At 41.9% G+C, this 23,472-nt stretch overlaps 1 protein-coding gene across 1 annotated transcript in view; it reads left to right on the top strand.

The window, feature by feature from the left end:
- Window positions 1–23,472, top strand: part of cacnb4a (calcium channel, voltage-dependent, beta 4a subunit) — a 172,276-nt gene that overhangs the window by 112,361 nt on the left and 36,443 nt on the right. Inside the window, exons 7-9 of the mRNA XM_059971180.1 lie at window positions 4,352–4,434; window positions 15,126–15,184; window positions 17,754–17,863. Coding sequence (XP_059827163.1) covers window positions 4,352–4,434; window positions 15,126–15,184; window positions 17,754–17,863 — 252 coding nt within the window. The remainder of the gene's footprint in view (window positions 1–4,351; window positions 4,435–15,125; window positions 15,185–17,753; window positions 17,864–23,472) is intronic.

Below are 23,472 nucleotides of genomic sequence, written 5' to 3'. Positions count from 1 at the left end.
TGACATTTGCAATTTTCCAGTCCTCCAGAACTATTCAGGAATCTAATGAAAGATCATTACTGATGCCTTCATAGTTTCCTCAGCTGCCAATTTCAGAACACTGGGTGTAGTCCATCTGGTCCAGGTGACCTATCTACCATCAGACCTTTCAGTTTCTTAAGCACCTTCTCCTAGTAAGGGCAACTACACTCTCTTCTGCCCCCCCCCCCCACCACCCCTGACACGCTTGCATTTCTGGCATCTTCCACCTTGAAGACCTGCGCAAAATACTCATTAGGATCATTTGTTATTTCTTTGTCTCCCATTACTACCTCTGCAGCGTCATTTTCCAGTGGTCCAATATCCACTCTCGCTTCTCTTTTACTCTTTATGTATCTGAAAAAAAATGGTGTCTTCTTTTGTATTATTGGCTAGCTTAGCTTCATATTTAATCTTTTCTCTCATTATGGCTTTTATAGTTTCCTTCTGTTGGTTTCCAATCCTCTAACTTCCCACTAATTTTTGTTCTTTTACATGCCCTCTCGTTTGCTTTTATAGAAAACCTACAGCACAATACAGGCCTTTCGGCCCACAAAGTTGTGCTGAACATGTCCCTACTTTAGAAATTACTGGTGTTACCCATAGCCCTCTATTTTTCCAAGCTCCATGTACCTATCCAAAAGACCCTATCCTATTCTTCTCCACCACAGTTGCCAGCAGCCCATTTCACGCACTCTCCACTCTCTGTGTAAAAAACTTACCCCTGACATCTCCTCAGTACCTACTCCCAAGCACCTTAAACCTGTGCCCTCTTGTGGCAGCCACTTCAGCTCTGGGAAAAAGCCTCTGACTATCCACACGATCAGTGCCTCTCATCACCCTATACACCTCTGTCAGGTCACATCTCATCCTCCATCGTTCCAAGGGGAAAAGGCTGAATTCACTCAACCAGTTTTCATAAGGCATGCTCCCCAATCCAGGCAACATTCTTGTAAATCTCCTCTGCACCCTTTCTATGGTTTCCACATCCTTCCTGTAGTGAGGCGACCAGAACTGAGCATAGTACTCCAAGTGGGGTCTGACCAGGGTCATATAGAGCTGCAACATTACCTCTCGGCTTCTAAACTCAATTCCACAGTTGATGAAGGCCAAAACACCGTATGCCTTCTTAACCACAGAGTCAATCTGCGCAGCTGCTTTGAACGTCCTATGGACTTGGACCCCAAGATCCCTTTGATCCTCCATACTGCCAAGAGTTTTACCATTAAAACTATATTCTGTCATCATATTTGACCTACGAAAATGAACCACTTCACATTTATCTGTGTTGAACTTCATCTAGCACTTCTCAGCCCAGTTTTGCATCCTATCAATGTTCCACTGTAACCTCCGACAGCCCTCCACACTATCCACAACACCCCCCAACATTTGTGTCATCAGCAAACTTACTAACCCATCCCTCCACTTCCTCATCCAGATCATTTATAAAAATCACGAAGAGTAAGGGTCCCAGAACAGATCCCTGAGGCACACCACTGGTCACCGACCTCCGTGCAGAATATGACCCGTCTACAACCACTCTGTGTCTTCTGTGGGCAAGCCAGTTCTGGATCCACAAAGCAATGTTCCCTTGGATCCTATGACTCCTTACTTTCTCAATAAGCCTTGCATGGGGTACCTTGTCAAATGCCTTGCTGAAATCCATGTACACTACATCTACTGCTCTTCCTTCATCAATGTGTTTAGTCACATCCTCAAGAAATTCAATCAGGCTCATAAGGCATGACCTTCCTTTGACAAAGCCATGCTGACTATTCCTAATCATATTATACCTCTCCAAATGTTCATAAATCCTGCCTCTCAGGATCTTCTCCATCAACTTATCAACCACTGAAGTAAGACTCACTGGTCTATAATTTCCAGGGCTATCTCTACTCCCTTTCTTGAGTAAGGGAACAACATCCGCAACCCTCCAATCCTCGGGAACCTCTCCTGTCTCCATTGATGATGCAAAAACCATCGCCAGAGGCTCAGCGATCTCCTCCCTCACCTCCCACAGTAGCCCAGGGTACATCTCATCCAGTCCCGACAACTTATCCAACTTGATGCTTTCCAAATGCTCCAGCACATCCTCTTTAATATCTACATGCTCAAGCTTTTCAGTCTGCTGCAAGTCATCACTACAATCACCAAGATCGTTTTCCATAGTGAATACTGAAGAAAAGTATTCATTAAGTACCTCTGCTATTTCCTCCAGTTCCATACACAATTTACCACTGTCACACTTGATAGGTCCTATTCTTTCACAACTTACCCTCTTGCTCTTCACATACTTGTAGAATGCCTTGGGGTTTTCCTTAATCCTGCCCGCCAAGGCCTTCTCCTGGCCCCTTCTGGCTCTCCTAATTTTCTTCTTAAGCTCCTTCCTATTAGCATTATATTTTTCTAGATTCTAACATTACCTAGCTCTCTGAACCTTTCATAAGCTTTTCTTTTCTTCTTGCCTTGATTTACTACAGCCTTTGTATACTACGGTTCCTATATCCTACCATAACTTCCCGGTCTCATTGTAACGTACCTATGCAGAACTCCACACAAATATCCCCTGAATATTTGCCACATTTTTTCCGTACCTTTCCCTGAGGACATCTGTTCCCAGTTTAAGCTTCCAAGTTCCTGCTTGATAGCCTCATGATTCCCCTTACTCCAATTAAATATTTTTCTAACTTGTCTGTTCCTATCTCTCTCCAATGTTATTGTAAAGGAGTTACAATTATGATCACTATCTCCAAAATGCTCTCCCACTGAGAGACCTGACACTTGACCAGATCAAGTACAGTCTCTCCTCTTGTAGGTTTATCTACATATTGTGTCAAAAACCTTCCTGAACACACCTAACAAACTCAACCCCATCTAAACCCCTTGCTCTAGGGAGATGCTAATTGGGAAATTAAAATCTCCCACCACGACAACTCTACTATTATTGCACCTTACCTGAATCTGTTTCCCTATCTGCTCCTCGATATCCCTGTTACTATTGGGTGGCCTATAAAAACACCCAGTAGAGTTATTGACCCCTTCCTGTTCCTAACCTCCACTCACAGAGACTCCGTAGACAATCCCTCCATGATGTCCACCTTTTCTGCAGCCGTGACACTATCTTTGACCAACAATGCCACGCCCCCACCTCTTTTGCCTCCCACCCTGTCCTTTCTGAAACATCTAAAACCTGGCACTTGAAGTAACCATTCCTGTCCCTGAGCCATCCAAGTCTCTGTAATGGCCACCACATCATAGCTCTAAGTACTGATCCACGCTCTAAGCTCATCCACTTAGTTCACAACACTCCTTGTGTTAAAATAGACACATCTCAAACTGTCAGTCTGAGCGCGTCCCTTCTCTATCACCTACCTATCCTCCCTCACACACTATCTCCAAGCTTTCTCTATTTATGAGCCAACCTCCTCTTCCCCAGTCTCTTCAGTTCAGTTCCCATCTCCCAACAATTCTATTTTAAACTCTCCCCAGCAGCCTTAGCAAACCTCCCTGCCAGGATATTGGTCCCCCTGGGATTCAAGTGCAGCCCATCCTTTTTGTACAGGTCACACCTGCTCCAAAAGAGGTCGCAATCATCCAGAAATCTGAATCCCTGTCCCCCTGCTCCAATCCTTCAGCCACACATGTATCCTCCACCTAATTCTATTCCTATTCTCACTGTCACATGGCATGTGGTATTATGCTGTACAATTTCTGTAAAATTACTCTTTTAAAATAAGCTGCCTCAATAACACAAGCAACGCTCTTGCAACCACAGGAATCACTCAGCTATGAAGTTTGAAACTGCATGGTATTCAGATTTGAATGCATTCTACCGGAGACCCCTACAGGATTCCACGTTATCGGTGTGCCACAATGGGGAGCTACACTGGAAAAACTAGTCTTCTTAACTAGACCTATGCTTTCAGCTAAATCAAAAACAGTGAGTTTGAATAGATTAGAATCACATCAATTTAATATTGATATTTTCTCTTCCAAGGAACATCTGGTCAATTTGAGTACTCCTGGTGAAACATCTGGTGTGCCCATGAAGATGGGTATATTGGTACCGTACTGAGCATAATGGAGTGGTAATCCAGAGTCTTGGGCCAATGAGTATGAGACTCTTAGCAATACAGAAATTCTAATTTAAATAAATATTTCTGTCTTTTTAATGTATTAATCATTGAATTTATGAAAAAATATATATTCTTATGAAGTTGCATTGTCAAAGATCTGTGGAATTCTAACATTCTGTTGCCTATTGGTCATGTCTTATGTACTGAAGGTGATTTAATGAGTATACTCACCCATTATTATTGTTTCCAATTAACACAGACTGAACACATTCCTCCTTATGATGTGGTACCATCCATGAGGCCAGTTGTGTTGGTGGGCCCTTCATTGAAAGGTTATGAGGTAAGGGATGATGTTAGATTATATTTATCTTAACTTTTGTTTTCTATAACTTTGTGCAGTTGCAATGACATTAGTTTGGTTTTCATGTTTGTCAGCACTGCAGATTACTGTCTTATCGTTTAACATCCCAGGCATACCTGTGAAGAATAGGACTAAAATTGATTGCCACTTAAAAAGGGAAATACAAATATATTCGCAAATAGCTTTCAGCCAAATCATAAATATTGCACTGAATAGATTAGAATCACATTAATTTAACCCGGATTAAGATGGCGCTACTGAAGTTGTGAGACAGCTCGCTGGTAGTTCAGATGGCAAGAAGTGCAACTACAAACATTACCAGTCACACCTTTTCTGAAGTAAATTGTGGTCAACTATCACCACAAGCAATAAAGAAGCAAGCGGAGGCAAAGCAGATTCGGAGGATGGGCCATGCGGATTCTTCGTAAAGCCGAGGGGCAACGAGTCCAAGATGGGATTGCAGACAGAGTTCGTATCACTGTCTCTGTAGGAGTGACCGGTTTGGAGAGAAGTCGATGCAGAAGAGTTTTGATGCCGGTCTGCCTAACTGGGGTGCGAGGTTGGATTGCTCCAAGCGCCAAACAGAGTTGATGAGATTGAGACTGGCTTCGGGCTGGACAGCCTGAACATGTCACTGTGCTTAGACAATTCAAACGCTGGCCCAGATAGACTGGAAAGCCTGAGTGTCAAGTCAAGTCAAGTTTATTGTCATTCAACTATATACATGAATATAATTATATATATATATATATATATATTTCTATGTATATCATATAGAAATGAGACAATGTTTCTCTGAGCCAAGGTGTATAACACACATAACTCATTATAACTTAAGAAGGTAATGATGAGATCTACAAATGAATCACACATAAATAACAAACTAAAGTGCATTAATATTAAATATTGTAAGGTATGGAACAGATTAACCAGTGACACTTCGAATATAGTGCAGCCAGGTGTTCAGAAGCCTAATGGCCTGGGGAAAGAAACTGTTTCTCATCCTGACTGTTCTTGTTTTTATGCATTGCAGTCTCCTGCCTGATGGTAGAAAGTCAAAGAGGATTCTGGACTGATGGGTGGGATCCTTAATAATACAATGGGCCCTTCATATGTAGCGCTCCTGATAAATGTCCCCAATAGATGGGGACTCCTCTGATCCTCTTACCTGTTCACAATCCTTTGTAGGGACTTCTGGTCCAATGCTTGATTGCTCCCATATCAGATGGAGATGTAGTTTGTTAGGACACTCTTAATCATGTTCCTGTTGAACGCAGTTAAGATGACAATTGGGGGGAGGGCCTTGCTTGCCTCAGTCTTTCTTAGGAAGTGGAGGCACTGCAGTGCCCTCTTGTTCAGGAGGTGATATTAAGAGCCCAGCTGAGGTCATCCATGATGTGAACTCCCAGGAACTTGGTGTACTTAACTCTTTCTACGGATGAGCCCCTTCCTGAAGTCCACAATGATTTCCTTTGTCTTCTCCACATTCAGCCTTAGGTTGTTCTCACACTAATCCACCAGCTGCACCACTTCTTCTCTATTCTCCGTCTCGTCATCGTTCTTGATGAAGTCAGGAGCAGAGGTGAGGATTAGGCTAATTCCACTCGCTCTTCTGCGATGTTCATTCTTCTCTGTGGCGTCCATCATCTCTGCGAGTTTTGCTGCATTTTTGTCCTCTAAAATGATGAACCGAGATGGCTAATATCAGTAGGCTTGGGCCTACTCCAGCTGCTCTGGAGAGCAGATCTAAGGACTCAATCTGGTTCAGAGTGCTGTTGTTTGCTTCTATTGTTTGTGTGATGCGTGTTTTTTTTAAATTGGATTCTTCAGTTTTCTTGCTTTGTGGCTACCTGTAAGCAAACAAATCTCAAGGTGTATCATTATTCATTCTTTGATAAAAATGCATTTGAATCTTGAATTTAATGTTGATATTTTCTCTACTGAGGAACATCTAGCCTATTTGACCTACTCATAGTGACTTATTAGGTGTACATTTGCTTTATGCTTAACATACTAGAGAGGCAATCCAAAATCTAGGGCCAATGAGCTTACTTTGATCATCTTTCCATATTTGTTTCATGTGTTAAACATGGAATTTATCCCCAAAAAATCAATATACAAATTAAATTAAATAAGTCGTACAAAACGGCAGTGAGATAGTTTTCATGGGTTCATTGTCCATTCAGAAATCTGATAGCAGAGGGGAAGATGTTGTTCCTGAATCATTGAACGTGAGCATTCAGGCTTCTGTACCTCCTCCCTGATGGTAGGAATAAGAGGGTACATCCTGGGTGTTTGGGGCTAAATATACAATAGATTACATTTTTAGATTCATTGATTGGGAATAAACTGTTATGGATCAAAATTGACACAGAGATTAATGAGGACACCCACTTTCAGTCCGAGAAGGAAAAATCAGAGTATTGTCTCTACAGTGAGAAATTAAGACTGAGCAGCTTGGTCTCAGAGGATCCATTAGCTGATACTCAGAGAAAGTCTGTGACTCCAGGGAAGCACTCAGACCCAGCTGCTGGGAATGATTTATAATTTGATTGTTGTTCAAAAGGACACAAATGCTTTCAAGTGACCCGAGTTTGAATTACAAGCTACAGAAATAATAACTTCCTCCAGGGAGTCGCTGGCTGAAACACATTTTCGAAAGCTGAGGTAAAATTTCACATTGAGAGATAAATTATAGATTTTCATTTGAACTGACATTCAATGGGTCTTTGGATCTGGCACAATAACACTATTTGCTTTTTTTTGTCTGTGATTATTTATGGTTAATGATTACGTCTTTTAAATTGGCTCTAATAAGGGAGAAATGGGAAGCAATTAATTCTGAGGCTTTAATGTTGACAAGTGAGTTTGAAGATTAATATTGTGCAACTCACTAGTGACATTGTTTTTGAAAATGTATTGTCTAATATGGCTGTCTCAGTAAATAGTAAATTTCAGTCAGTGCATGAAGCAAGAGAGGGTTGTAATTGTGTTATGTCTTCTATGACCTTAGGTGATGCCAAGGCATTTCACAGAATACTTTTTCAAGTGTGTTCTTTGTTGTAATATAGGAAACACAGCAGCCATTTTTCCAGAATAAGGTTCCACCACTGGCATTGTAATTAAAGGGTAATTGATCAAACAAGCCTCCTCTGCTCTGCTCTTCTAAATAGAGTCACAGGCTTTGTGTATCCAGTTTACAAGGTAGATAGGGTAAAGGTTATATGCCTGGTTTGAAATAGGTTACCATGGCTACTGCAATTTTCTGCCTGAACTGCAGACCAGATTATACACGGGAATCTAAACAAAGGGGTTAATTGTATAATCTGCTAAATGAGAAACAATTAATTGACAATTTACACCTACCAAGGTTAGCTCAATTAACTTATAATCAGTCCATGAAAACACATGAGAAGATTTAGGCACAAAGTTTATTTTAAGTTTTATTCTTGTATATGCACTAGATAAGTCATGAGAAGAAATGCTGGTTACAGAAAATACATAGCAAAATGTTGGAAATTTGAGTGCTAATGAATTAATTGTTGTTTAACAAAAACTGTGAGAGTGAAACAGAACTTTGCTCTGATGACCTTTCGTCTGACTGGGAAAATTACAACTCAATGATATTTTAAATTGAAAAAGAAGAAAGGATGGAAAGAACGAAGTGAATAGGGTAGGGACATAGAAAGACTGAGGGCACAGATAGCGTAATGCAGATTGCCAGACTGTGGTGACAGTGATCTATCTGATGGAAATATAGAAAGGAGGAGGAGTAGAAGGGTAAAAATTGTGGAATTGCAATATTCCAAACATTGTGACGGCTAGAAATCTTAAATGAAAGTGAACATTGGAAACACCCAGTAATCAGTCAGCATGTGTGAGGAGAGAGCATCTCCTCTTCTTCAACACAACCTCTAGTTTATTCTGCAGAGTCCTTTTCTTAAATGATCATCCTGCCCATCAGATTCTTTTATACTATTTTAGGGATCCAACACGGTAACAAGCCCATGCCGTCCAATTACACCCATGTGACCAATTAACCAATTACCAGTAATGAAACGGGAAAGGAAACTGGAGCACCAGAGGAAACCCAAAGCAGTCAAAGGGAGAATGCATGAACTCCTTACAGACTGTTCGCTGTGGGATGATGCCACACCCACTGGGTCTGTCCTCTTGTAGACTTTGGCAGGACTCGCTCAGCTAGAACCAGTTTAGTCATGCAGATCTGACCCTGATGGCCAGGACCTGGCCCACACATTTCATATGCACTAGAAAAGTCATGAAAAGAAATGCTGGTTACAGAAAATACATAGCATTACGTTGGAAATTTGAGTGCTAATGAATTAATAGCTGTTTATCAAAAACAGAAAATATATAGTAGGGCAGGCTGTGAGAGTGAATGAATTAAGTTAATGAATTGAGATGGTGTGGGTCAGCTGTCAAATTCTTATGTGTTTCTGAAAGTTACTTTCCTTATAATGCAATTTATGAAGTAATGTTTTAAGTTAGGAGGGCTGTGCGGTGTAATAGAAAATTTACAGTCTGGTCATTAGAATGTCACAGAGAATAATTCCAATCCACTGCTTTGAGTTTTCACCATTGCACTGACTGAATAAATATGAAGGTTTTGGTAATCAGAAGTATAACATCAAGTTACAATACATCAAAGTGACTTTTCACAACATTTTCTCTCATGAATGTAATCCACATCTCCCAAAATCATTGGTTCTTAATAAAGTGGTTGCCTACTGACAATGGTCACTAGTTTTTATGAGAAGTAGGCCTTAATTATCTTTAAGAATATCAATGGGTTGGAGTTTTTGGCATATCAGAGCCAATCTCATCAGCTTTGGTCTCCATATGCTGCATCTATAGTGTGGGTTATTCAGATTCTGATTCATGTCTGCATCAAAACAGACAGTGAAATAGTTATTAAAATTTAATGAGAAATGAGGTATCTGGCTGAATTTTCCCTAGCTTACCCAAATATGTGGTGGGTAGTTTTGATGCTGAGCAAAAATATAAAGGGAAAAATGTAATCAGCTTCCCACCCATTCTAAATTATGTAAAGGTGATGTTTTGCATTTTCTGCCTTGTAACTCCACTGGGATTTGACATAAAGCAGGGGAAACCACAACCTCGATGAAGATGGAGGTTGTGATTCTCTCTAAGGGTCCTGAAGAAGGGTCTCAGCCCAAAATATCATCTGTTTATTTATTTCCATAGATGCTGCCTGACCTGCTGAGTTCCTCCAGTGTTCTGTGTTTGTTGCTCCATAAAACTATGCATGCAATTCTAAAGATACACCCATATTGCTCATCTTTTTTCATTTTACCCACCTGTATATGACCTGAAGTTCGTAAGAACTGAATGAAACATACAAAATAGGACATATCAGGCCATATGCAGGGATGGTGATTCCCTCATTAGGATGTCCAGAACATGGAGGCATTGCCATTAAGTACGGTATATAGTTGGCCATTCGAGACTGAGTTAGACAGAATTTATTTGCCAAGACAGTTATGGAGGTTCAGTTGCAGAATATATTCATCACATAGACTGGTGGATCTTCAGATATTAAAGGCATCAAAGGACATAGTCAGTGCACTTAAGTGGCACCAAGGTAAAAGGTCAGCCATGATCTACTGAATGGTAGAGTATGAAGAAGCATGTCAAATGTTCTACTTCTATCTTTGGTCCTTGTGTTCTTGGACAAGCGGAAAATAGAAAAGGAAGGCACAAGAGGTACTAACATGAGGTAGTCTGCAGATGCTGGAAACCCAAAGCAACACACACAAAATGCTGCAGGAACTCAGCAGGCCAGGCAGCATCTATGGAAAAGAGTAAACAGTCGACGCTTTGAGCCAGGACTGGAAGAAAGATGAGAAGTTAGAGTAAGAAGGCGGGGGAAGGGGAGGAAGAAGTACAAGATGGGAGATGATAGGTGAAACTGGGAGAGGGGGACTGGTGAAGTAAAGAGCTGGGAAGTTGATGGATGAAAGAGATAAAGGTCTGGAGATTGGAGAGGGCAGAAGACCATAGAAGAAAGGGAAGGGGGTGGAGCACCAGGAGGAGGTGATGGGCAGGTAAGGAGATAAGGTGAGAGAAGGAAATGGGAATGGGAGAATGATGAAAGAGAGGGGGAGGGGAATTACCAGAAGTTTGAGAAATCAATGTTCATGCCAACAGGTTGGAAGCTACCCAAGCAGAATATAGGAATAGGAATGGGATGTAAAATTGAAATGAGTGGCCACTGTGAGATCCCATTTTTTCTGGTGGACAGAGTGTAGGTGCTCGGCAAAGCAGTCTCCCAATCTACACCAGGTATATATGTGACTGTGGTAGCGAGTTTGGGTGAGCACATGGTTGAAGAGTAGGAGAGATCACAAAGGGGGAACAGTGAGAGAAGGTTACACTGAACTCCCATCGGAGAGGAGATTTAAACTTTCCAAGAGTAGGCACCCTTGGAAGAGACTTTGCCATGTCATAGTAGCACAAAGACAAGAAAGTCTGCAAATGCTGGAAATCCAGAGCGATTCACACAAAATGCTGGAGGAACTTAGCACACCAGGCAGCATCTATGGATGGGAATAAACAATTGATGTTTTGGGCTGAGACGGTTCAGCAGGACTTGGACAGAAAAGGAACATTGTGTTTCTGCTGAATGGGAACATGCCTGTGGAGGGGAAATGGTTCTGCGTCCCTGGAGCAGGAAGACCACAGCACAAACTGCTCAGCTATAGTTCAACCACTGCACAGTAACATCTCAGGGGTTTGTATCAGTTAGATAATGTGATGTGGTATCTAATAAGAATAAATGTTCAGCTAGTAACGCCAATATACATACATAGGCCATTGCCTTGATTTAAATGACCCTGTAGAAATTAAAATAATTTGAACTGAGCCACAGTCCACTATTTTTGAATGTATCTGGAAGAGTGCCAAAGTGGGCTACTTTGGGTTAACAAACAGATTCACATTTCACTGGTAATTGCAACTGATGGTTTGAACAGAACTAATTTGTAAATGTGCCTTCGGGGTCATTCTGACCCTCGAACGCATTGCAATCTTATTGACATTTAACAGAAATTACAGTGGCCTGACCCCGTTTATTTGCTTCAGCACATTTCACATTGAATTGAACATGATTTTTCGACATTTATTGTCACAAAGGCCATACATGTTAGATTTCACTCTGAGACTGGATGCCAGTGGTGCCATTTGAAATTTTGGCTTGTAGTAGAATATGAAATACCCAAAGCAGGAATTAGCCACCTGGATTCTTCAGCCATTGCATTTGTTTATTGCTGCCCTTCTGCCTCTCTACTCTTTCTCCAAATCCCCCTATTTTCTTCCCAGGTCCATTTGAGAAAGACAAAGGAACTTAAACCTTTGGGAAACTGATGCAGGACAGATACACAGGGGCTTTTTGCAGCTGCTGGATGTCTTGAGCAACACACCCAAAGTGATGGAGGAATTCAACAAGTCAGGCAGCTCCTCTGGAGGGAGATAAGCAGCCAATGTTTCAAACCGTGTTCTGTCATCAGATGCTCCTCCATAATCATTCCCTCCACAAGTGCAGCCTGGCCTGCTGAGTTCCTCCATCATTTTGTGTGTGTTACAGAAGAACAGATAATGCCTGATGTAGATGACTCACGATTATATTGAACAGTGGGGCAGTTCTGAGAGACAAAGTACTTCTATTTTCAAATGTTCTTATCCCGCCTGGATAAGCGAGTGGGTGGCAGGGTGGAGATGCAGTATGGCTCCACCAAATGAGGTGTGAGGTGCTCCTTCTCTTCACTAGCCTAAAGGTCACCCTTGGGCAAGGTGTAGCACCTGCTTAGACCCCCTTCTGGCTGATCAGGGTCACATGAAGCCATGGGAGCAGGTGGTGGATGGCCATATGAGCAGCTGGAGCATATCACAAGTCCTGGTTATGTGACCACTGATGTCAGGCAGGCAAACTCTGAAGAGCATTCATAATGGCTGAGGTCACTGTCTTGTAAAGACACTGCCCAGAAGAAGGCAATAGCAAACCACTTCCATAAAAAATATTGTCATGAACAATCATGGTTATGGAAAGACTATGATCACCCATGTCATGCGTGACAGCACATAATGATGATGATGACTTTAAATTGATTGGAGGAAGGCGCAGGGGTGATGCCAGAGGTGTTTTTGTTTACAGAGAGTGGTGGGTGCATGGAACACCCTGCCAGGGGTGGTGGTGGAGGCAGATATAATATGGGCATTGAAGAAACTCTTGGATAGGCACCTAGATGACAGGAAAATGGAGGGCCATGTGGAAGAAAGGGATAGATCGATATTAGAGTAGGTTAAATGGTCGGCACAACATAATAGGCCGAAGGGCCTATACTGTGCTGAAATGTTTTATCTTCTGTTTTAAATATTGTACAATTATTTTAAAAAGCACACCACCCCTGTGCCCTGTACCATCTGAAACATGATTTTCATGATCTGTTGTAACCCAGATTGAAAAGATAGCTCAATAAAAGCTCTAATATATGAGGGGTGATAGATAAGTTCATGGCCTGAGGGGGAAGGAGTCAATTTTAGAAAACCTAGCACATTCATTTTTCAACATGGTCCTCTCCTACATGTACACACTTAGTCCAGCAGTCATGGAGCATATGGATCCCTTTTTTGTCGAAGTGGTCCACAGTAGGAATGATTAATAAGTTCATAGCCTAAGGTAGAAGGAGATGAGTCACTAACTTCAAACTTTCTGCATTATCACTCAAAGAGTTGAACTGCACATGGGTGTAACGAGAGTGTTTTGGACCTCCAGGTGGTCCACAGCAGGGGTGATTTTTAAGTTCGTGGCCTAAGGTAAAAGGAGATGAGTTATACAGCTCTCATTACAGGCAATGCAGGTCAACTCTTTGAGTGATAATGCAGGAAGTTTGAAGTTAATAACTCATCTCCTTCTAGTGCTGTGGACCACTTCTGGAAGTCCAAGACGCTGACTTCTACAAAGAAGGCATCCATCCTTATGCTCCACGACCACTGGACTAAGTGTGTAAATGTAGAAAAAATATATGTGCTTGGTTTTCTAAAATTGACTCCTTCTACCTTAGGCCACGAACTTATCAATCACCCCTTGTACTTGACTTACTTTTGAATTATTCATTGTAGTCCTATTGTGTACACGATGTTTTTTTTCATCATCCATTGGTTAAGTGAATGTAATGAAATTGCTATACAAGAGTAAAGATGAAAGTTAAAAGCACTTGGAGGAATAATCTGCCCTACTGCTTCAGAGCTATGGTTCATTAGAGAACCGGAACAAGCTTGTGTGTATTGGAAATGAGAGTTTCTAGGACTGAAGTGTGGGGGGGGGGGGGGGGAATTATATATAAGATTGTTATGAACAAATCAGTAAGGAATTTAGGATAAACTAAATTATCAATGGAAAATGGCCTATTCCATGCTTAATCTCTCTCTGATCTGGAGTCCAGGGACCCCTTGCTTAATAGTCTTGATCCACAATATAAAAAAAGGTTGGGAACCTTAGATATAGATAAATTCTCAACCAATTCAAGTCTGCCAATGTAAATATCCACTCACTGTTGTGACATGAGCAAAGTCACCATGCAGACATTTAAGCTAGTTGATATAGAAGGGTTTATTTAGCGAGATACCCTTGGAAGAAGAAACCTCTTCGACTTAATATTACATGGCCTTTCATATGCTACAGATCAAAGGTAACAGCAGGACAATCCTATAGTTATAGTGTATCTACAATGCTTCCTTTGAATTACATGTGGTTTACAAACTCCTCCTTCTTCGCACCCACACTCCAGACACCCAAAATGAGTGTTAATCCCCACTGACTCCAGGCTACATTCATGCATAGGCAGGCCTCTGAGATTTTTCCTTTGCTTCCTTTGCTTGTGATTGACCCCAACCTGCAGCTCCAGGAAGCTCAATGTTCTGAGATGCCTTTTAAATTCAATCTGCAATCCACATTCAAATCTGAAGAATGGCTGCTGTTGAAATTAATACTTGCTATATACCCTAGGTGAACTAAAATGACAGGCAATTAGAACATCAGCTGCATAGCCCTCAAGTAACATATACTCCTGACTTTGAAATGCATTGTTTTTCCTTCAAAATTAATGTCTTTAAATATTGGAATATCATCCAATAACAAGTGGAAATGCGTTTGAATCGCTTCAAGAAGACAGCTCGCCATCACCTTCCAGAGGGCATTGCAACATGCACAAAGTGTTGGAGGAACTCAGCAGGCCAGGCAGCAACAATGGAAAAGAGTACACATTGACTGTTTATTCATTTCCATAGATAATGCCCGACCTGCTCAGTTCCTCCAGCATTCTGAGTGTGTTGTTCGGATTTATAGCGTCTGCAGATTGTCTCGTGTTTGTGATCTAGAGGGCATTTATGGGTGGACAATAAATCTGGGCCTTAATACCCACAACCCCTAAGTGAATACAAAGTTATCCAAGATTATGATTAACCAATTTAGTTCCCATGCTTGTATAAATTTATTTTGTTATAATGATGTTAGTTATACGTTAAGGAAGTTGCGAAAACAAGTATAGGAATTCCCCACGAATTCCCCACTTTACCTCATGGCACTCACATTGTTTTGTACACTTTCTTTTCCATCTTGTCTTCCTGCACAGGTGACAGACATGATGCAGAAAGCACTCTTTGATTTCCTGAAGCATCGGTTTGATGGAAGGTAAGCACAATCCTTAGCCACATTTACTTTCTAGACCTTGCAATTTGTCATTTGACCTTGTGCCCTCAAAGAAACAGATTATAAAGTTGTGCAGTGTCTATGAGTAAATATCCATCAGACCATAAGATATAGAAGCAGAATTGCCCCATTTGGCCCATCAAGTCTGCTCCGCCATTTCATCATGACTGATCCATTCTCCCTCTCAGCCGCAATCTCCTGCCTTCTTTCTGTAACCCTTCATGCTGTGACTGATCACGGATTTATCAATCTTTGCCTTAACTATACCCAGTGATCTAGCCACCACAACTGCCTATGGCAAAGAATTCCACAGATTCACCATTCTCTGTCTGAAGAAATTCCTCCTCGTCTCCATTTCCCTCTGGTCTTAGACCTTCCCACCATAGGATACATCCTCCCCACATCCACTTTATCAAGGCCTTTCAATATTAGATAGGTTTCACTGAGATCCCTCCTCATTCTTTGAATATTATTGAATTATTTATTTTAAAAGATAAAGGAGAGTGTTCTATATAGCTTGAGCATTTCTGTAAAGAAATATTCTGTAAATATTTGTAAAGAAAATACGTGTCAGAGTCATAGAAAACTACAGCTCAGAAACAGGCCCTTTGGCCCATCTAGCCCATGCCAAAACCATTTAAACTGTCTACTCCCATTGACCTGCACCAGGACCATAACCCTCCATACCCCTACCATCCATGCATCTATCCAAACTTCTTTTAAACGTTGAAATTGAGTTCACATGCACCACTTCTACTGGCAGCTCGGTCCACACTTGCACAACCCTCTGAGTGAAGAAATTCACCCTCATATCCCCCTTAAGTTTCTCACCTTTCATCCTTTGACTTATGGCCTCCAGTTATGGTCCCACCCAACCTCAGTGGAAAAAGCCTGCTTGCATTTATTCTATCTATACCCCTCATAATTTTGAATACCTCTATCAAATCTCCTCTCAACCTTCTAAGGAATGAAGTTCTAACCTATTCAATTTTTCCTTATAACTCAGGTCCCCCAGTAGTGGCAACATCCTTGTAGAGAGAAGTCCTGACATTCTGAAATAAAAGAATATCAATGATGATCAGGCATCTGAAAGAGAACAGAAAATTAAGGGGCCCTAACAATTGTGTAGAGGAGTCAATGGTCTATGTTTTAGGTTATTCTAACTTGTAGCTTATAATGCCAGACTAATAGATAAATTAAATTGCTCTGGCAATTCATACATGAGTAATCAGGAGACACAATCTGGACCCATAATCTGGAGCAAAAATAAATTGCTGGAGGAACTCACCGGGTCAGGCAGCATCTGAGGAGGGAAATTAACAGCCAATGTTTTGGGTTGATACCCTTCATTTGGAATGAAAGAAAAAGGGGACATAGCCAGTCTAAAGAGGGGAGGGAATTAGAGCTGGCAGCAACAGGTGGATCCAGATGCAGCAGTGGGCGGCATGGTAGTGTAGAGGTTAGCTCACGCTTTACAGTACAAGTGATTTGGGTTCAACTCCTGCCGGTGCCTGTAAGAAGGTTGTATGATTGTACGTTCTCCTCGTGACCTCATGGGTTTCCTCCGGGTGTCCTGGTTTCCTCCCACTGTCTGAAGATGTACTGAATGGTAGGTTAATTGGTCATTGTAAATTGTCTTATGATTAGCATAGGATTAAATCGGGAGATTGCTTGGCAACGTGGCTCGAAGGTTTGGAAAGGCCTGCTCCATGCTCTTTTATTAAAAAATAAAAATTGCCAGATGGAGTAGGGAAGAGTGTAAATCAGCCTCAGAGGCTGGGAGGTGATAGGCAGAAACTACAAAGGGCTGCATGTGATGGAATCTCAAAGAAAGCAATGTGGAGCGTGAAAGCGACAGAGGGAATCAGTAGAGGGAAAGGGCGGAGTGTGAGGAATGTGTGTGTAATGGGCAGAAGGAGTGGATGGAGCAGTGGAAAGAAGCAGGGTGGGGGGTTGTGGCTGGGCATTGGCGGAGCTGAGATGATCAGGGAGAGATATAAAAAGATAGAGGGGGAGCAGGTGACTCGAACTTGGAGAAATCAATGTTCATGCCATTGGGTTGCAGACTACCTAGGAGGATACAAGGTGCTATTCCTCTAGCTGAACCTCACTCAGGTGAGGTTGAGGACAGTCTGGTCGTTGTGGGTATGGGGAGGGCTGGCAACCAGGAACTCAAGGCCATTGTGAACAGTGTGGTGCTCAGCGAAGCTGCTGCCCAGTCTGCGTTCAGTCTCACCAATACAGAGCAGCCACATCAACAGCAGTAAACAAGGATTGGAGGAGAGCCATGCGAGTTTCTGCCTCCCCTGGATGCGACATTGAAAGATGTGGATGGAGTTGAGGGAGGAGGTATAGGAACAGGGGATGCAGAGGAAAGTGCCAGGGATGGAGTGGGGATGCACAAATCAGGGAGTCACAGGGAGAATTGTCCCAGCAGAAAGTGGAGAGGGGTGGGGAGGGGAAGATGTGGCTGGTGGTGGGATCGTAATATAGCTAGTGGAAATGTTGAAGACCAGGCTAAATGGGTGTTGCTTACCTTTCTTTGTTACAGGATATCAATTACACGGGTGACAGCAGATATATCCCTAGCCAAACGATCGGTTCTAAATAATCCCAGCAAGAGGACGATAATGGAGCGGTCCAATACACGGTCAAGTATAGGTATGGCTTGAACTTATCTGTCTCCTGAGGGAAGATCAATGTTTAATTTTTCAGTTGTTTTCAAATACCCTTTGGAAATTGTATCATGGAATATTATAAAGTGAAGCTAATTTTTGCCCAATGCAATTGCTTCTTTTAATTACCTTTTTAAAATATATACTTGTATTCCAGCTAATGTAAATTTTTTTAGGATTAAACAATGCGAGAATCAAGTTCAAGTTTATTGTCATCTGACTGTACATGTATACAACCGAACAAAACCATGTTCCTCCAAACCACAGTGAAGCCACAACATATACACAGCACATAAAACAAAATAGTCCCACAAATAAATTAATAAAGTATAATTCAAAATTCATGTGAAGTGTACATTACAGGTAAACAGTAAACAGCTGACTATTCTAGTGAACAGAGCACTGTCATGGCAGGGTTTTCATTAGTCTCACAAGCTGAGCGAAGAAGCTGTTACCCAGTCCAGTCCTAACACTCCTGTACCTCCTTCCTGGGTCAAAGAGATTGTGGGATGGCTGGTGGGGATCTTCAACAATGCTTCGGCCCCTTCACATACAATACTTGTGTCACAAATAGAGGGGACAAAGAGCCCAGTGATACTCTCCATGATTTTTATAATCCTCTGTCAGGTCATGCAGCCTCTGTATCACACATCGACAATGGATCCAGGTTAGATCGCCCAGTATGAGTCCGCCAAGGAACTTTGTGCCCTTCACTCTCTCCATTGCAGAGCCATTGATGTGCAATGAAGAGTGGTCGACCTGCGCCTTCATGAAGTCCACAGTCATCTCTTTTGTCTTGTCCACATTGAACTCAGGTTGTTGTTCTCGCACCATTTATTGAGCCTTTATCTCCTCTCTGTATTCTGAATCATCACTGTCGGCGATCAGGCCACTGTTTCATCAGTAAACTTGATGATGCCATTTAGTTGGATCTAGCAATGCAGTTGTGAGTCAGCAGCTGACGGAACACACAGCACCGGAGGAGAGGGGGTACCAGTACTCAGCATGATGCAGCTTGAGGTGTTGCTGTCAGCTCAGAGTGACTGGCGTCTTTCCAACAAGAAGTCCAAGATTCAGCTGAAGCGAGGGGTTTTGAGTCCCAATGAGGATGATTTGCCCACCGGTTTCTGAGGGATGATGATTTTAAATGCCCAGCTGGTCGATAAGCAACATCCTGGTGTACAAGGTGTGGCTTTTTAGGTGGGACAGGATAGAGTAGAGGGCTGAGGCTATGGACTGAGTGGTAGGAAAGGGTCTAACGTAGCCCAATGAAGGTGGGATTTTATACGATCCATTACCAGCCACTCAAAGTCATAATTGTTAAGATCAGTACCAACGGACAGTAATCTTTTAGGACTCTTACCTTCGCTTTCTTGGTCACTGGAATGATGGCGACCGCTTTGAAACCTGCAAAGAGATTTAAAGACAACTGTTAAGCTGAGCCGTACAACCCCTCAGCACCTACCCATGTATGATCTCTGTCCCTGCAGCTTTGCATGAATTTACCGTGGTTCGGATCCTCCTCACCTTAGCTGCGGCCAGACAGGGTGCTTCTGCCTCAAGGGGAGAGGGGGCTTTCCTCGATGGCACTTTACTCATTGCATCAAATCATGCACAGAAGATATTCAGCCCATCAGGAATGATGGCATCGCCTTCGTTGACACGCAGGGTGGATTTGTAATCTGTTATGGTTTGTACATGTACGTTGTCACATGCATCATGTGTCCCTTGTCACAAAGGTATCTGTGAAATTTCTGTATGTATACTTGCTTTGACTTCATCAGAATCAGGATTAATTTCACTGGCATAGGTTATTAAATGTGCTGTTTTACAGCAGCAATACAGTGCAATATGTAACTAAAAATATAAATTACTATTTGAAATAATATATGTATATAAAATAAGTAGTGCAAAATAGAGAAAAGGGAAACAAATTGAGGTAGTTTACATGGGTTCATCGGCCATTCAGAAATCCGATGATGGAGGGAAAGAAGCTGTTCCTAAAATGGTGAGTGTGCTGTGTGTGTTTTCAGGCTCCTGTACCTCCTCCTTGATGCTTGAGCACTTGGCTCCACTACCTCCAGAGGTACTGGGAAAAAGTCACTGCTACCTTAGCTTGTTATCCTATCATTTCACATGAACATTAATGGCAAAACCTGGCCAATTCACACAAAATGCTGATAGGCAGCATCTATGGAAATGAATAAACAGTTGATGTATTGGGCTGAGACTCTTCTTCAGGACTGGAAAGGAAGGGAGGGAAGGTCAGAATAATAAGGGAGGAAGGGAGGACAAGCTTGAAGGTGATAGGTGAAACCAGGTTATTGGGGAGGGGGTTGAAGCAAGAAGCTGGGAGGTAATGAGTGGAAAAAGCAAAGGGCTGCAGATGAAAGAATCTGATAGATGACGGGATCCAGGAAGTTTTTCAGATTGAGACAGGTAGACTGATACAATCCTCTTACCTCTTCTCCTCATGTGGTGCCCCTACTCCTTCCCCTTCTTCTGTGGTCCACTCTGTTTACGTATCAGATTCATTCATTCATCTCCAGCCCTTTGCCTCTTCCATCCATCACCTCCCAGTTTCTCACTTCATCCCCCTCCCTCCCCACCCACCACCTAGCTTCAACTATCACCTTCAATCTTGTCCTCCTTCCATCCCCCCACTTTATTGTTCTGACTTCTTCTCCCTTCCTTTCCAGTCCTGAAGAAAGGTCTCTGCCCAATATGTCAACTGTTTATTCCTCTCTGTAGATGCTGCCTGGCCTGCTGAGTTCCTCCAGCATTTTGTGGGTGCAGGTTTGATACAGTAAGTGCCAGGTTTGTCATTGGCATTCATGTGAAATGATGAGATAATAAGCTAAGGTAGCAGTGATTTTTCCTGGTACCCCTGGAGCCAATGGAGCCAAATGCTCAAGCAATTACATAGTTTGTTGGTATGCACATTCTGCCAGCAAAATGTGAAAACTACCACAGACTACAATGCTGCAGTTGTAAATATTTATGTATTTGCTTTTGGACTGCAGAATCTGTTTTCTAGTGTGAAATACGAGGGGTGAATGATAAGTCCATGGCCTCGGGTAGAAGCAGTCAATTGTAGAAAACTTAGCACATTTACTTTTCCTACATTTACACACTTAGTACAGAGGTCTTGGAGCATATGGATCCCTTCTTTGTAGAAGTCAGTGTCTTGGACCTCCAGAAATGGTCCACAGCCTGGGGTGATTGATAGGTTTGTGGCCTATGGTAGAAGGAGATGAGTTTTTAACTTGAAACTTTCTGCATTTTCACTCAAAGAGTCGAACTGCATTTGCATGTAAGGAGAGCTGTATACCTCATCTCATTCTACCTTAGGCTACAAACTTATCAATCACTCCTGCTGTGGACCTCTTCTACAAAGAAAGGATCTGTATGCTCCATGCCCGCTGGACTAAGTGTGTACATGTAGGAGAGGACTATGTTGAAAAATGAATGTGCTAGTTTTCTAAAATTGACTCCTTCTACCTTAGGCCTTGAACTTATCAATCACCCCCCCCCCCACCCCCATAGAATAGACTCTTCCTCCCTGACAGACTGAATCGCTTACTGAATTAATTCTGCAGTATAAACATGAAATTATATTCAACACAGTACTTCTAGGAGGATCTGTTTCCCTCTCCAGAGTTCTAAAAAACTACTTGGAATTCAAAGCAGCTCTCAATTGCTAGAAATTACATCTTCCAAAATCAGATATTTTTCAACTATTTATATTTAAAGCTGACACAAAAAGTCTCTTATCGAACATCAGTAGTTTTCCATGAAGTAACCAAGTTGAGGAAGTTATCTTCTAATCAACAAAGTGATTTGAGCTATTGAAAATTATCTGCTTCGCATTTGTATTATGTGCAAATTTTATATCTAAAGTTGCTCTGGTTCGCTATTCCAAAGACACAGGATTAGTGTTAGTGAGTTGTCGGCATGTTGTCGCCAGAAGCATGGCGACACTTGTGGGCTGCTTAGCATATCCTTGTCGATTTGTTTTGATGCAAATGATGCACTTTGCTGTTTTTTTCAACATTCACGTAGCAAATAAAACTAATCATTAATTATTTGGATGTTGTGTCAGATCTCCAAGTGGGTTGCATTTGCTGTCGCTTGCAGGAATTACATCTTCTGGTGCTTTCTGTTTAAGCTTAAGTTTATTTTGACAGGCTTGGGGACTCCACATTACTTGTATTTTTTAAGTGGATGCCTGATTAGTACTAATGGCAGGGTCCTAGTTTAGAGAATGTTACTTCTTGCAGTGTTGGTCGGCTGAGGCACTGATGTTCTTTTGGAATTAATATGAATAAACTCTGGTTACTGTTTCAACCTCAGAGTCTGCTTTTCCTTTCACTTGTTTTCCAATATTTCCAGCTCATATTGTGACAATAACAGAATGTAAAATATAATATTGCAGTTAGTGTTACAGAGCAAGTGCAGGGCAGATAGATAAATAAAGTGCAAGGGCCCTGATTGAGTGATCAAGAGGTTTGCTCAATAGGCTTCTAACAGTGGGGTTGAGGTTATTCTTAAGCTAGTGGTGTAAGTTTTCAAGCTTTTGTATCCCTGATGGAAGGGGAGAGAAGAGAAAATGAACAGGGTGGGAGGAACCTTTAATCATGTTGGCTGCTTTCCCAAAACAGCGGGAGAGGAGAACAGAGTCAATGGAGGGGAGGATTTTTTTCTCTGAAGCACTGAGCTGTGTCACAGCTCTGCAATTTCCTGCAGTCTTGGCAGAGCAGTTACCATATCATACTGTGAAATGAGGTGTCAGGAAAGGTAACGATGATAGAGCTACCAACAATAAGCATCTTTACAGAAGGCAGTCAACACACAAATATGAATTCTTATACCACAGGAAATATACCACAGTTAGAACTGACAAATCAGCATATAGGAGAATCAAAATGTGGCTGAGCGTTTGCTGCAAAAATTACATCTCACTCAGTGTCAGCAAAACCAAAGAGCTGATTATTGACTACAGGTGTAGGAACTATAAGCATAAGCCTGTCCTCATCAGGGGATCAACCATGCAGAGAGTCAGCAACGTTAAATTTGTTGGTGTTATAATTTCAGACGATTTGTCCTGGGTTCAGCATGTAACTACATAGAAGGCGTGGCAATGCCTCTATTTTCTTAGAAGTTTGCACAGATTCACCATGTCATCTAAAACTTAGAGTATACTGGCTGATTGCGTCATGGTCTGGTATGGGAACACAAATGCAAACTGGGAAAGCAGCCAACATGATTAAAGGTTCCTCCCACCCTGTTCTTGTCAAATTTCTTCTGAAAATCCAAATTAACAACATCCACTGACTCTTCTTTGTCTATCCTGCTTTTTATTTCCTCAAAGAATTCCAACAGATTTATCAGGCAAGATTACTTTTTATGGAACCATGATAACTTTGCCCTACTTTATCATGTGCCTTCAAGTACCTGAAAATCTCATCCATAATAATAGACTCCAACAGGAGTTTCCAACCACTAAAGTTGGGCTAACTGGCCAATAATTTCCTTTCTTTTGCTCCCCTCCCTTCTTAACGGATGGAGTGACACTCTCAATATCTCAGTCCTCTG

The sequence above is a fragment of the Hypanus sabinus genome, chromosome 5, assembly GCF_030144855.1.
Source record: "Hypanus sabinus isolate sHypSab1 chromosome 5, sHypSab1.hap1, whole genome shotgun sequence".
NCBI classification, from domain to species: domain Eukaryota; kingdom Metazoa; phylum Chordata; class Chondrichthyes; order Myliobatiformes; family Dasyatidae; genus Hypanus; species Hypanus sabinus.
This window is presented reverse-complemented; position numbering and strand designations above follow the sequence as displayed.